Below are 16,153 nucleotides of genomic sequence, written 5' to 3' on the forward strand. Positions count from 1 at the left end.
CCATTACCTGCCTATTACAAGCCTATTCTGCAAGCCCACTTAAATAGATGTTTGGTTCAAGGGAATACCCTATTACGAGTGTATTCCATTCTACGCTTAAGTAGAGATATTTGTTGATTTCTATTCCCTTCCCTCTTCATCGTTTACCCATTCGTTGCCAAATGAATCCTATTTTACCCTCACCAAATTCTCACCTCAAAAACACTCAAACGAAAGCCATTTCTTGCTTCCTTTAACTCCGGCATTCCTCCCCTTCATCCAAGGTCAGGTAAACAATTTTCCTTCTACTGTTCCTTTCATTTTCCTGTCAGTCTTTTTTTTTCTTACCCAAGTTCTATGCCGAGTGGGGGCATTAAGGTGGCTTGAGACGAGAGAGAATCGAACAACCAGTCGGCTTGGGAAGGGGTTGAGTGGGCCCTTGCTAGCTCAGCGTGTGAGAGGGAGGTGAAATTTCAGACCTGGTTTGAAATTGAAACACTCTGTAAGGAGGTTGAACCGTAAGACGTTACGGTAGTAGGCTAATCCTTAGCTTAAGAAGCTTGAAAGGAAAAAGCGGTGTTGGCTTGTCAGAGCAGCAAACGACCTCTGGGGGATTAAACTGAGTTAGTACTTCTTCTGGCGCTGCTGGCTCTCTTTCTCTCTCACCTCCAACCTTTTTCTTTAAAACAAGGTTATTTAATTTTTCTTTCTTAGTCCTAGAAAAGATAAAAATTTTAACCTAAATATGGTACAATTTGATTCTTTCTGAGTCAGTACCTATCTCATGAATCGTGTAGACTTTGAGCTTTATTGTCATTGATTACCTGTTAAGAAATTTGAAAAGAAAATCGAATTGCATTTGAAACCTTATAGTTTGTTTCTTTTCGAGCTTAATTAATTAAATTGAATTCTTATGAAGTTGTTTACCGCAAGTAAGCAAAAAAAATTCTTTCAAAGTTAGTCAACTAATTAAATCATTATATTTGGACTATATAATAGAACAAGCCTATTTCTACAAACTATTACTGTGCTCCTCGGTAAAGCATATGTGCATCTTGAATGTTGTACCCTATTTTGCTGGTGGATGTATATGTGCTTTGGTTTCATGCGAAAATGCAATGAGATGTTTTATTTATTTTTACAGTTTCTGTTGACAGAGGAAAACCATACTCACTTGAATCTTCATTTGCTTTGTCATACAGGCCAGAAAGACACCATCAATGGAATCTGTTGATTCTTCTGGTGAAGAAGAGTAAGTTACTCATTACACTTATAACTTTCTGCTTTATTATATGGATTTATTTTAACTAGTATCTCTGCATTTGAAAACTTACTCAGGCTTTGTGCTTTTGCAATTCTTACTTAGCACAAGCATGAATCTTAGTCCATCTTAATAATTTGATAGTCAATTGTTTGTATGATCTGACTCTGAGATTGCAGCTAATGTGGGCTGGTTTTTTTTAATCATTGCTGATTTGTATTGATAACATTTACATGAGGATGGACCATCTTACCATATTGACTTCAAATATATATTATGCATATATGTGTGCTCAAATCATTGGTGATTGCTTACCACAGTGAGTCAATGGTAGTATATTTAATTTAAATATAATTTGTTCTAGTATGCTTCGTTCATTTATAATTTCAAAGTTTCAATTTTTTTAATATCGAATTGGCACAACGAATCTCGAATATTTAATATTTAAGTTCGTAGTTGTAACTTTCTACTAGTTTTCTTTGTTATTAGTATGTCTCTACATTTTGAAGGCAACAAATAATTGAGTTTCTATTTTCTAAGGTTGTATAGTAATTCTCCTTAAAAACTAATGAAAGCATGATCATATTTTGTACCTATCTTCATTTGTTTTATGCAATTTAAATTAAGGGTATCGTTCATAATGTTGATAGTTGATTGGACAAAGACATTATAACTTGATCACCAGTCCATCGTAAGATTTTTGTATTGAGTTGCAGGCAATCGTTTATTTCCCTCATTTTTCCACTGGTTTTCATCTATTTTGATTGATTCAAAAGTTGCAGATTTTATCTGGAATTTACATGGTTGCTAAGGACATTTTATTGGAATGATTAATTCTTTATCCATTTCTATTCTCATTTTCCAGGTTTCATCTATTTAATTTCTTCAGAAGCTGATAGTGTTCATGTTCTGACAACTTTTTTTTCACTGTTTCTCGATGCCATGTTCAGTTGTAAGTAGTGCATGTTGTATCTTATCATGATTATTGAATTATTTTGGTTTTGAACTTCTAACATTGTGTTTCTCATTCTTCCTTGTTTGGTTGTTCATAAAATTGAGGGAAAATGGGTATTTAACAGCTTGATAGAACTTGTAACATTGTCTTTCTCATTCTAGTCTAGTTATCTATGCAAGCCTTTTTCTTATTCTAGTTTAGTCATATGCTAGATGAGTATGCTTTAATTGTTCAACCTTATGTAACATTATGTGTTATTTTTAGTTTATTGGTTTCATGTTTTCCATTAATGTTGCCTTTGGTTTTTTGTTAAGTTTATTTTTATTTGGATTTTTTTAGTTGGAACCATTATGTGTTAAATGTGTATCCTCTTGAAATAATGGAATGGTTTGTGTTTTAGCTAAATGAGTGATTGAAGGTAGCAACAAGAAGGGGAAAAATATCACTCAAGGGTGTGCTAAGGTAGCAACAAGACAAAATATACATGTTAAACTACATTTACAATTCAGATTTGATCTTTTTACTTTAAACAAGAACATTTTGGTTATATTTAATTTTCGATATGTTTTTATTTTTGATATGTTTCATTTAAAACTATTTTAATCTTTTAATATATTTTTAAACTATTTTTATTTTCGATATCTTTAATTTATGTTATATTTAATTTTGGTCTTCAAATAATGTTTTATATTACTTATATTGTTTGATTAAAAATTATAATTAAACAATATTTTGTATTACTTATATTATTTGATTAAAAATTATAATTAACACTACAAAAATTATCTCAACCAACGAAACCAAAAAAAAATAAAGTAAAATGCTACAAACAAATCATGTTATGGTAAGAATGTAATGTATATGGAGTTTTAGATTTTATTTAAATACAAATAATAATCGAATATTTTAAAATACATAATTTTTAAGATATTTAACACACTATATACCTATAATCGAATTGAGTTAATACAAAATAAAAGAAATTAAGACCTTATTTTCTTTTCTCATAAAAATTATTAAATTCATATTATTTTTTTTCCTTTTACTAATTTTAACTATTCAAACAAAATAATATATATTTTTCTATTCACAATTATTAATTCAAATAAAACATTAGTTAATTACAATGTGAGGATGAATACAAACGTTTTAGAAGGTAAATTAGAGATCGAATATTTTAAAAATTTTCATATAATATATGTATATTTCTATAGAACTGGAAACTATGTTATTTGGATGTGGATGTATTAAATGGGTACTTTTTTTAAAAAATAATTAGTAAACGTCAATCATCAATTAATCAAATCCACAAAACACATTCTTTTCTTTTCTTTCTTTTTTTTTTGGGTGATTGATAAAGAAATGAATTTCAAGTGTTTTACTTGCAAAGATAGTTGTAATTTCTATTTTGTGCTTTGTAAAGATTCTTAATATGTATTGTTCATTTTTCTTTGATAGTGTGTTATTGCTTCCTATTCTTCTTTGGCTTGTTTGATTGCTTCCTCCACCCACAATTGAGCGTCTTGTATTCACTGAATCACTGTAAGTTCTTTGGCAATTAAATTCTTTGATTTTATTTTACTGTTATTGAAATTAGTATTGGAGAAATGTGACCCTTTTACTACGATTTGAAGATATGTAACACTTTAATATCTTACAGTAATGGCTCGTCTGCCTTTAATAGTACAAAGTGTGAGGCATAAAAGAATTGGTATTGTATTGACAATATGGTTGCAAATGTGTACAGTTTCGAGTTGGTTCTTAGTTACATTGGGTGTCATTCATAGCCTACATACTTATAGACCAAGGATTAGATATTATATTTTAAATTTTTATGCAAAACAAGATTATGTGAAAAGACTAGTATATGCTAGTGACGAGACCTGTATTAAACAAGTTAGGATGAATAGAATTACCTTTTTTAAACTATGTGAGATGTTACAAACTTTAAGGGAATTGAAGTCGTCAAGGAACATGCTTGTTGATGAGCAAGTGGCAATGTTTTTACAAATCATATCTCATCACCTTAAAAATCGAGTTATCAAGCATAACTTTAATAGGTCTGGGGAAACCGTTAGCAGATTATTTCACAAGGTTTTAAATGCTATCATATGCTTACAAGATGTGTTATTTAACAAGGCAGAGCCAATTACAACTAATTCTACAGACCCAAGGTGGAAATGGTTCAAGGTATTGGAGTGAGTTCTATATATAGCTTGTACATAATTTAGTTGATTTAGATTTAAATATAATATCCTAAATCAAAGTTTCACTACACCAAAACAGGCTTTTAGGGGCATATTTTGTGGCGCTTGGACTACAAACGCGGCTAAAAATCGAGCATTAGCGGCGCAAAGAACTAAACGCCGCTAAAGATCTAGCAATAGCGGCGCTTCTCGAAAACGCCGTCAAAAGTCAGGCAAACAGTGGCGTTTTCAAAATAAGCGCCGTAAAAAAACATAATTAGCAGCGTTTACCACAAAGCGCCACAAAATCTCTTAACCAAAACGCAACGTTTTCGTCTTGATGTATACTAGAATTAGTGGCGATTATGAGAAAACGCCGCTAAAGTGTATTAGCGGCGTTTTGCAAAATGCGCCGCAAAAATATCTTAACCGAAACGCATTGTTTTGGTCTTGATGTATCCTAGAATTAGTGGCGCTTAAGGGAAAACGCCGTTAAGGCATAATATTAGCGGCGCCGCAAAATATCTTAACCAAATGTAGAGTTTGGTCTTGAGGTATGTTAGAATTAGTGGCGCTTATAGGAAAACGCAACAAACAGATAGTATTAGCGGCGGTTTTTGAAAGCTCCGTGAAATATCTGGACCAAAACGCATCGTTTTGGTTTTGCTTATCTAGAATTAGTGGCGTTTACCGAAAACGCCGCTACAGCATAGTATTAGCGGCGAGTAGTGGCTGTCGCCGCAAAATATCTTAACCAAAACACAGCGTTTTGGTCTTGATGTATACTAGAATTAGTGGCGCTTACAGTAAAATGCCGTTAAATGATAGTATTAGCGGCGCTTTGGTAAAAGCGCTGCAAAATATCTTAACCAAAACGCAGAGTTTTGGTCTTGAGGTATGTTAGCGTTAGTGGCGCTTATTGGAAAATGCAGCTAAAGGATAGTATTAGCGGCGCTTTTTGGATGCACCGCAAAATATCTAAACCAAAACGCAGCGTTTTGGTCTGGATGTATATTTGAATTATTGGCGCTTACGGTGAAACACCGCTAAAGCATAGTATTAGCGGCGATTTGTGGCTAGCGCCGCAAAATACCTTAACCAAAACGCAGCGTTTTGGTCTTGATGTATACTAAAATTTGTGGCGCTTACGGGAAACCGCCGCGAAAGCAAATTGTTAAAGCGCCACAAAATATCTTAACAGAGTTTTGGTCTTAACCATGCATTATATAATGTAGGTTATTATATATTTAGTTTATAATATTTGGTTTAGGTTTAGGGTATTAGGGTTCATTACATAATGTTTAGTATTTTTGGATTATAGTTTAGGGTTTAGGGTTTACGATATAGGTTTAGTGTTTTCGGCTTAGGGTTTGAGAGTTTGGTGATTAAGGTTCAGTGATTATTATAAGTTAAAAAGTTTATCGTATATAGTTTAGGGTTTTAGGGTTAATCATTATATAATGTTTATTATTTTGTAAATATTAAAGTTTTGAATTTAGCATTTATGATGTAGGTTTTGGTGTTTTGAGTTTAGGGGTTAGGAGTTTGGGATTTAAAGTTTAGGGTTTAGGCCGCTTTAGTCATGTTAAGAGGTTAATTAGTGTTTTAGGGCTTGATGCTTGTGGTTAACGGTTTGCAGTTTATAATTTAAGGTTTACAATGCATGGTTTTGAGGTTTGGGCGATTTAGGGTTTAATAACTTTTTTGGTACCAATTTCAAAAAAATGACAAATACGTATTATTTTTAATTATTATTAATAATATTAATAATGTCATAATTTTAATGTATCAATTAAAAATAATGTCTAGAACAATGTATAAAATATATAAAAAAAAACCTTAATATTAGTGGCGTTAGGATTACGGTTTGGGGTTTACGATTTAGAGTTTAGAGTTTCAAGTTTAGGGTTTAGGAATTATGATTTAAGGTTTATGTTATATTGGTGGTCGAATTTTGGGGTTTGGTTGTTGGTTTTAAGATTTAAAGTTTAGGGTTTAAGGGTTTAGCGGTTTAGGATTTTAGGGTTTAGGGGTTTAAGGTTTAAGGTTAAATCCCAAAAGCGTACATGAACAACGGTTTAATGTTCAATTGTATACATGAACTTTAATTTGATATAAATCTTGTAAAATATTAACACAATTATTGATATAATTAACATCAATTTTCATTTATATGTTGCATACATAAATATTTATATTTATTCAATATAAAAATATATTGATGTAAAATTTTTTATAGAACATGAAATTAATTTTTAAAAGTGCATTATTTACCCATTTTTTATTAATTAATAATTCCATTTTATAAATTTTGTTTTAATTTTGGATCAATTTGACTTCAATCTTGGAGGAAGGCATTAGCGGCGCTTTAGCAAAAACGCCGCGAAAGGTGATGTATTACCGGCGTTTAATGAAGAAACGCCATAAATTTCCTTTAAGTGTAACAAAGACGGTGCCCTTTTTTGTTTTCTTTTAGTGGCGGATTTTAAAAACGCCGCAAATATTTACTACGAGTTGAGGAAACGGCACCGTTTCCTACTTTTATTAGTGGCGCTTCAGGTAAAGCGCCGCAAAAATATTTAAGGTTATCTGATAACAGTGCCGTTTTGTCCATGTTATTAGTGGCGTTTTTACTGCAAGCGCCACAAATATTTATTAGTGGTTGAGGTAACGATGCCGTTTCCTATTTTTATTAGTGGCGCTTTTGATAAAACGCCTTAAAAATGTTTATGGTTATCTAATAACAGTGTCATTTTGTCCATGGTATTTGTGGCGTTTTTGCTCTAAGCGCCACAAGTTTTAGCTTAATGTGTGTAAAACGGCTGCGTTTGTACTGATATTAGTGGCGCTTATTTATAAGCGCCGCAGATGTTTTCATTTTCATAAAAAAACGTCGTCGTTTTTTTCCCATACATATTACCGAAACTTATCCCAAAATTCCCATTCTCCCCCAAATCCCCAACTATCGTGACTTATCCCCCAAAATCCCATTCTCCCCTAAATCTCTAAAATTTCCCCTAATCCAGATTTCCCCAAACCCGACCTCTTGCAACGTTGTCATTTCCTCTGTCGCATCACCGTCTCCGTCCGTTGGTCTCCTCTGCCGCAACAATCGGTAAGTTTTCGTGATATCCTCTGCTGCAACAATCTCCGTCCGTACTTGCTTCTTCTTCTTCCTGCCCCAATTAGTAGATTAAACTAAATATTAAATATCATTGTTAAACACTGCAAAGGGATCAAAATAATTACTTATAACTTTGGAGTATATACTTGTTGGAATATATTCCAGTTGCTGGAATATACTTGCTGGAATATATGGCCAAATATATACTTGCTGGAATATATACTTTACTAAAATCGATGATTTTGATAACACGACTAAAAAGACCTTTGAATGTTGAATATGTTTAGTCCATGTACGAATGAAAAAATATATGTATGAATATGAAGCATAGCCTGGTATGTATATCAACTGTAACAATTTCAGGGTCATGCCTGCATCTGGTGTCCTTTTTTTCATTCTAACTCAACAGACCTTTTAGACATGCTATTTTATTGAACTGGAACTAATCCAAAATAGAAAATACTAGCGCCCTCTGGTTTTCAAGGCAACAAAATCTTCTATCATTAATTTATTGCCAAATTTTGTGCTTTGGTTACGGCTACCTTACATCCTAGTGCAAGTGTTGTTTGCTTTGATTCATTTGAACATGCAATGACAGAACAAATGTGATGATAAATTATCCCAGATGTTTTGTGTACTCCCTGGACTTTGTGGAATAAGGCTCCATTAGGGAAGCAAAAAAAAGTAGGATTGGGATGCTTTTAACAAACTATACCAGGTTTGTTTCAAAGTTGTTCATTTATAGCTTATGGCCTTCCCATTCACAAGCTATGGGTACCTTTGATTAGCTCCTTTAAACTTATAGATGCTTTTAGAGCTTTAAACCAATCTGGGATTCTAGATTTGTAGATGTTTAAAGGTATCTATTGGGTGGATTTGGAGTTTTTCAGATTGTTACGAGTTCAATTATTAAATTCAAGTTATTACATGTTTATAATCGGATTGGTTTTAGGTTGGAGTAGTTTCGAGTTTGTTGACTGAATTGCTGCCTTTGATTGTGATTTGGTTACCTTGCCTCAAATTTCAGTAATTCTTCGTCATCATCATTATTTATTAGGGCAATTCATTGATATTTGATGGTCACTTATCATGATTATTTTTTGGACTGCTGTTTACTAATTACGATATGATCATAGGAAGAAATTGCAGCCATAATCATATTTCTAGGAGTGCTTACTCGAACTAAACTACAATTAATTGAAATTTCAGATTTCTTAACTATTATTGGATAGAATTTTTTTTTCAACGACTTAATTTCTAGTCGGTTAATTGAAAATATAATGATAATATTCTTTTTCTTAGTTTTTATTTCAATGAAGTTTCAAGGAATGACAAAAATAATTATTCCTTAAATTTGTATTTTTTGTCAAATTATTTTAAATTGGATGGAAAAGTTAATGTCTGTTAACTTTGTTTATGTGATATCCATGTGTATGCCATATCAGTAATTAATTAATTTTAATGACCAACCAATTAATCGAACTAATTAATTCGATCAATTAATTAAGTTTTAATCAAATAATGCATATTCCAAGATGTTTCTTTTTATTATCTCGCTTTTTTTTGTTTTTGTTGACTTTGAATATGGTTTACTACATTCATGCAAAAATCCGTAGTTGCCCGAATATATATATATATATATACATTTTTAATACATTCGTGCAAAAGTTATATTTTCAAACATCTTTGATATATATATTTATATACATTTTTAATATATATATTAAAATTTTATATATATTTGAAAAATTTATCAATCATATCATAATTTACATACATAAATAAAATTTATATATAAACTTACACAACACATAACTTACATAATAACTTACATAACTTATATATAAACTTATATATAACTTACATACATAACTTAAGTAAAATTTATATATAAACTTAAACAACACAACTTACATAATAACTTATATAATAACTCACATAACTTATATATAACTTACATAAATAACTTAAATAAAATTTATATATAAACTTACACAACACATAACTTACATAATAACTTACATAACTTATACATGACTTATATATAACTTTCATAACTTACTTATAATAACTTACATAACTTACTTATAATAATAACTTACATAACTTATTAATATTTATATGGAGACTCCACTTTTAAATAAATTTATTAAACAAGAAATTAATTTCAACATGTATGGAAAAATGGAAAATTATTTGAGTAAAATTTGATTCGATTGCTTCTAGTGATAGTTCTGTTCATCTTGAAGACATTGATAACCGAATTATTACTGAAGTTTTGGGTCCTGAAAGGTATGGTCGGGTTCGATTTCAATGATCTTTTGTTACCCCAACCCAATATTTTGGATCCAACTCACAGCAATACATGGCTTCGGGGAGTCAGGCTCAAGCTGAAGTTTAGAGGTTAAAAGACCAGATGGCTTAGATGCAAGCGACCACAGTTGAAGTTCAAAGGAAATATGAAGAACTTCACCTACAACTTAAAGCAGAGGCGGCAGCGAGGGAAGCAGCGGCTGCAGCGAGGGAAGCAGAGGCTGCAACGAGAGAAGCAGAGCAGAGCAAAAAGTACGACGAACTCTAGCAGCAGCTTCAGACTATGATGAAGATGTTTTAGTCGCAACTTCCGCCGTCATAGTGTATTGCATAAATATTTTTATCATTTTAACATTTAACGTTTTCGCAAAAATAATATGAATTCACTTTTATTTATTGATATTAATATTATTTTATTCGTTTAATTTGAAATATTATATAAATTTATTGCTTTTGGCTGGTTTAGATCTGGTTGCTTTTGATTTGTTGCTACAGGAGGGCTGAAAAAATGAAAACTTTAATATAAAAAAATCCCAAAAATAGTGGCGTTTTTGTATAAAAGCGCCGCTAAAGAACATGTTCTTTAGCAGCGCTTAGAAAAAAATGCCGCTAAAGATAATGTTCTTTAGCGGCGCTTAGACAAAAATGCCGCTAAAGACCATGTTCTTTAGAGGCGCTTAGAAAAAAACGCCGCTAAAGACTAAAGACTATGTTCTTTAGCGGCGCTTAAGAAAAAACGCCGCTAAAGAACATGATCTCTAGCGGCATTTTTCTCTAAGCGCCTCTAAAGAACATGGTCTTTAGCGGCATTTTTGTTTGTAAACGCTGCAAACGTTTGCGACGTTTTCGTTAGTGGCCTTTTTTGCGGCGCTTGTGGAAGCGCCGCAAATACCTTTAGTGGCGTTAAAAAGCACCGCTAAAGGCCTAAAAAAACACCGCTAAAGACCTATTTTGATGTAGTGTTTTATACATGTGATGTAGGAATGCTTAGGCGCTTTAGATGGAACCCACATCAAGATTGTTATGTCACCTTTTCGTGTTCGATATCTAGGTTTATCAACTGTTGGAACCCTAATCTTGAAGTGGATTCCATCTAAAGCACCTAAGCAATTCTACATCACATGTATAATATGTTAGGTGTTTGTACACCTGATATGCATTTTGTTTATGTTCTTCCTGGTTGGGAAGGTTCTGTTGCTGATGGATGGGTTCTTCGAGATGCCATTAGTAGGAGATATGAACTAAAAGTTCCTCATGGTAAAGTGCAAAATTAGAGGACTTTGAATTAATCTTTAATATCATACTTTTTTGGGAAATTAACCATGACAAATAGTTTTTTTATAGGTTATTATTATCTAGTTGATGCTGGATACACAAATTGTGAGGGATTTCTTGCACCTTTTAGAGGACAAAGATATCATTTGAATGTGTGGTGTCAAGGTTACCAGCCAAGTACTCCGGAAGAATTTTTCAATATGAAACATGCTTCAACATGTAATGTTATTGAAATATGCTTTGGGTTATTAAACCTTAGATGGGGAATACTTAGGAGTCCATCATTCTATCCTGTGAAGGTGCACAATATAATCATTATTGTATTTTGTTTGCTCCATAATTTTATTCGAACCTATATGAGTCTTGATCCTATTGAAGCGAAGTTGGGAGAAGGATTACCTAGTAATGTGATAGATGACAATGAACCGAATATCATAAATATTCATCCATCGGATGCATGGGCTACTTGGAGGATGAAACTAGCCAACCAAATGTTCGATGAATGGCAAGCATCTAGAAATTAGTTAGGTTTAGGGTAAAAATAGTAAACGTTAATTTGTTTATGTTATTTCATGTATCTAGTTTATGAAATTTTGGTGGTGTTTGAATTGTTTTTTGTATTGTACTAGACTTGTTGAATTATAATTTATTTTCTTTTGATTCATCATGTGTTACAATTTTATAAAGTGTTGACCTTTTGATTCATAATATTGAACTTAATTTTAATTTGTTTTTTTTCTTAAGATAGTTATGTCAAGTTTTTCACAATCAAGTGTTTCTTCTCAAAATTCTCGAGGAACCAAAAGGAAATGGGTTCCAGAAGAAGATGTTACGTTGGTTGCCTGTATGGTCGACTTGCACAATGTTGGAACCTTCAATGTTGATACGGGATTCAAAGCTGGTTATTTAAATGAGTTGGGAAAAATGTTAAAAAAAGTTTTACCCAATGCCATTATAAGGCTAAACCTAATCTTGAATCGAGGATTAGGACATTGAAAAGGGATTGGTCAATCGTTTATGACATGCTTAGTGGAAAAAACAATAGCGGTTTTGGTTGGGATGAGCATAGGCAACTTGTTGTTGTTGAAGATGCGGTGTGGAACTCATATATAAATGTAAGAATTATTTCAAGTCTTTATTATATTATTTTGACCAAACTTATAACTAATATGAATTCCTCATTTTTACAGAGTCATAAAGAAGCCGGTCAATTCAAACATCGTAGTTTCCCTTATTATGACCAACTTACTGTCATTTACGCAAAAGATCGAGCCACTGGGAAAGATGCTCAAATAGTTGGTTAGTTTTGATCTCAGTTTAATCGGTTAATTCGATCAATTAATCATTTTTGAATCCTAGAACATAACTGACTTATTTTTATAATATTTTAAATATATTTATATTTTATAGTATATGATAAATATGCAATCATATAAAACCAACCCAATAACCCTAAACCCAACCAAACCAAATCAAATCAGTTCGGTTTGGTCAATTTTCTCAGCGCAAATCGGTTGGGTCAATTTTCTCATATTAAAATTAGTTAAATCAGTTCAAAAAATTGACCAAACTAACCGATTAAACCGATTTCTCTCTCCTATTGGCAACTTTCTTTTTATAATTATTAAATGTTTCATTTAACTGATCGAACAACTTGATATAGATCGAGCTTAATTTAAGTATTATAATATTTTATTTGAATGGCTCTCAAGAAAAAAAAATATTTTTATTTTAATATAAATATTTTATTATAAAATTATACTTTAATCCTTTATCATACCTAAATATTTTTATTAGGCTCGAATATTAAATACACAATTTGATAAATGAATTTAACCGAGCATAAATATTACTAAATAATTTAATTAAGCTCAGAGTATTAAATATACAATTTGATAAACGAATTTAATAAGCCTAAATATTAAGTTTTGAATTTCAAGTAGAAAAGTTCGGGTTTGAATCCAACCCCCTAAGGGCTGGACTTTGAAATGAGAACAATAATCTCTACTCTCAAACCTAAACACCAGATCGCTCCTCTTCCCCATATATACACAATTCCCGCTTAACTCCTATCTTCTTCACCTTTAGGGTTTACAACAGCCGCACGCCAGCCTAGCGTTTCCATAAGGTAACTCATTTTTCATTCGATTTATTACTTCAATTTGTTATACCAGAGTTTAATTTGTCGTCTGAATCTTCGAAATGATTTCTCTTTGCAAATTGGCTTTCATTTAATTGATTCGTTAAGCAGGAAGAAATGGCGGTCCCTTTGCTGTCGAAGAAGATTGTGAAGAAGCGTGTTAAGAAGTTCAAGAGGCCCCAAAGTGATCGCAAGATCTCCGTCAAGGTTATAGCAAAAGATAATTCTTATCTTTCTTATAGTATTTTGCTGTAATTGGTATTACTGGGTTCTTTTTTACTGTGATCTTAGTATCTTAATTGGGGTATCTCCCTAGCTGAAGAATATGTGTGTTTTCCCTTAGAATGCTATAGAGAATTGAGGTTACAAAGAAAAAATATGAATGCCGATTGAGTACTAGCGCAGTTGGCATTGTTGCTGAGGGTTCGAGCGTAATTTTAAGGTTTGAAGGGGGTTAATGTGTAGTTTAAGAATTGTATGTATATATAGAAGACCAAATATAATCAATTCAGGATGTTTCAATGGTGTATTCGTGTTTGCATTGTAGAAATTATTACAGAGGATGCTAGTGGACTCTGTTTTCTTTTTCTCTGCTGTTTTAATGTGGATTTTTTACTGGTAGAAGCCTAAAAGCCTAGAATTATTTTTTTAAGACTTTTTCAAGTTGATGTATAACATGACTGCCACTGAACGTGCAATCTTTGGGGTTGCCTGTTCCACAGAATGGGTTTGAATTCATTTAACTTCAATGAGAGAATGTTAGCAGAATTAGCACACTTCTGGCTGCTTGTTTTGCTCGATGATCACTATTCTCCATTAAGATCGTGAAGATTAGACATGGCTCCTTTAGGCGAGCTTATGAATTGCATATGAAAATTGCTTTATCGATATGTTATTCTGGTTTTATTGGTTGTAAGTGGAATAATATTTGTATAGAAGCAATGTCAATCATCTTATTGATACTTATTTCTGACAATATGAGCCTAGCCTCACATTATCTTCTCTATTTAACTAGGTGAAGCAAACATAAATATAGAAATCTTTTTTTTTTTTTTTTTCCTTTTGTGTTAATAAATTTATGCAGGGTAAACCTTTTAGATAATGCTTATGCGACTTCACATTTAGTTAGGGTGTAGCGGCGAAGGATAATTGTTCTTTTTGTTTCAGTGCTGTGTTGAAACTAAGCTCTTTCTTTCATGCTTCTGTGTTATTTTGATGTCCGATGCCATGCTTCAGCCTATATGTTGTATGGTCTTTAAATATGTTTATTACGACAATTTGGCGCATCCTTGTTAGTTGAAGTCTCGTTTAGCCAAAACCACACAAACTAGCTCTCAGCTATATTGTTAACAAACTTACATATGTGCAGACAAACTGGCGAAGGCCCAAGGGTATTGACTCCCGTGTTAGGAGGAAGTTCAAGGGATGCACTTTGATGCCCAACATCGGTTATGGGTCAGACAAGAAAACACGCCACTATCTTCCCAATGGATTTAAGAAATTCGTGGTGCACAATGTCCAAGAGCTAGAGCTTCTCATGATGCACAACAGGTATAATACATGATGTTTAACCCTTGTTTTGATTAGCAATTTTCTAGATTGTTTCTTATTATTACTGCATTCTTAGGACATACTGTGCTGAGATAGCACATGATGTTTCAACGAAGAAGAGGAAGGAAATCGTTGAGCGAGCAGCTCAGTTGGATGTTGTCGTTACCAACAAATTGGCTAGGCTGCGCAGCCAGGAGAACGAGTAAAGGTCGGTTCTTGAATGTTGATTTTGCTCTTTTTAGTATGATATTCTCTTGTTTAGGAAGTAAGAACTTTTGGTCCAATGTTAAAATTGTTATATTTTTATCTGAGTAGCGTTGTCTCTTTTTTTTTTTGGTTGTGATTTGAGTATAGAACCCCATTTCTAATTTAATGTATCCTTGATGTTTTGAGGGATCTCTTCTTTGTTCATGCTTTTCTACAATAATGAAAGGTTTAAGATACCGGCAAGGTTGTTTGAACCTGTCCATCTGGTCGGACCGGTTGATTGAGTTGTCCGGAGTATTAGTTTGGAGAAGGGAATTGAATCGATTAACTTGAGAATTGGTACAAATCGGTTGAACCGGGCAAAAATCCGTAAGCTTGAATTTGGACAAGTTTTATGGGTAAATATTCGTTGATCACTAGGCAAGTTTTGTCAAGTAAATCACGGGAGTCGTATTTAACAAAGCTACAATTCAAGTCAAATCGATTATGTAATAGCACAAAGACAGGTGTGGAGATTGTATTCCACATTCTCATAACGACCATTACAAAGAGGGCACACAGCAATATGCGTTTTCTTTCTTTCTATAATATTCTATTACTTTTTATATTTTAGTATTAAAAAAATAATGTTTTAAAATTTTAAATTGGTCCTCAAAACTTTTAAAATGTTTTAATTGTGTTCCTAAATTATTAATATTATATTAACTAAATCTTGCCATTATTTAAATTATTAATTTAATTGTTAAAACAAAGTGAAATAAAAAAAAAAGGAGAGTAATGATAAAGCTTTTATGAAAGCATTGAAAGGCTTAAAATCAAGATTTTTGCTTGTAGTATTCTTTTTTCTTTAAAATTTTCATTTTGAACCACACAACATAAGATTTTGCATCTCATTTACTTATTAAATTATCAATTTTAATAATGGAAAGACTATTGATATAACCTCGATGTATTTGAAATGATTTAAAGTTTAGGGATTGATTTAAAAAGAATATTATAAGTTTAGGGATTGATTTAAAAAGAATGTTATAGTTTAGGCATGTATGTGCAATTACTCTTTGATTTATAAATACATAGTTAAAACACTTTAATCTTTCCTTGTAATCTTTCATATATTTTTTTTGCTAGATTATAATGGAATCTACTTGTAAAATTTAAAAAC

General features: G+C 32.1%; 1 protein-coding gene across 2 annotated transcripts; it reads left to right on the top strand.

Annotated features, from left to right (window-relative positions):
• The first annotated feature begins 130 nt into the window (after positions 1–130).
• On the top strand, positions 131–15,180 carry LOC107953991 (60S ribosomal protein L32-1). Of its 2 annotated transcripts, XM_041097496.1 has the most exons (10): positions 131–268; positions 358–602; positions 1,182–1,231; positions 2,596–2,657; positions 3,654–3,737; positions 11,842–12,208; positions 12,284–13,221; positions 13,345–13,440; positions 14,603–14,784; positions 14,861–15,180. In XM_041097496.1, the coding sequence occupies exons 8-10, from the start codon at positions 13,351–13,353 to the stop codon at positions 14,988–14,990; spliced, it is 402 nt and encodes a 133-aa protein (XP_040953430.1). In that variant the 5' UTR covers positions 131–268; positions 358–602; positions 1,182–1,231; positions 2,596–2,657; positions 3,654–3,737; positions 11,842–12,208; positions 12,284–13,221; positions 13,345–13,350; the 3' UTR covers positions 14,991–15,180. The 2 variants fall into 2 exon arrangements, with proteins under 2 accessions (XP_040953430.1, XP_040953431.1); XM_041097497.1 differs by lacking the exons at positions 131–268; positions 358–602; positions 1,182–1,231; ... (1 more) ...; positions 3,654–3,737; positions 11,842–12,208 and having other exon boundaries at positions 13,050–13,221; positions 13,342–13,440.
• Positions 15,181–16,153: the final 973 nt, after the last annotated feature.

This window comes from Gossypium hirsutum, chromosome D07 (genome assembly GCF_007990345.1).
Source record: "Gossypium hirsutum isolate 1008001.06 chromosome D07, Gossypium_hirsutum_v2.1, whole genome shotgun sequence".
Classification (NCBI taxonomy): Eukaryota; Viridiplantae; Streptophyta; class Magnoliopsida; order Malvales; family Malvaceae; genus Gossypium; species Gossypium hirsutum.

Excerpts from the sequence above, each read along its gene's own strand:
- LOC107953991 (XM_041097496.1), top strand. The coding sequence starts at position 13,351 with ATGGCGGTCCCTTTGCTGTCGAAGAAGATTGTGAAGAAGCGTGTTAAG. Across the intron at positions 13,441-14,602 it reads ATCGCAAGATCTCCGTCAAG|ACAAACTGGCGAAGGCCCAA; the intron begins GTTATAGCAAAA and ends ACATATGTGCAG. Across the intron at positions 14,785-14,860 it reads CTTCTCATGATGCACAACAG|GACATACTGTGCTGAGATAG; the intron begins GTATAATACATG and ends CTGCATTCTTAG.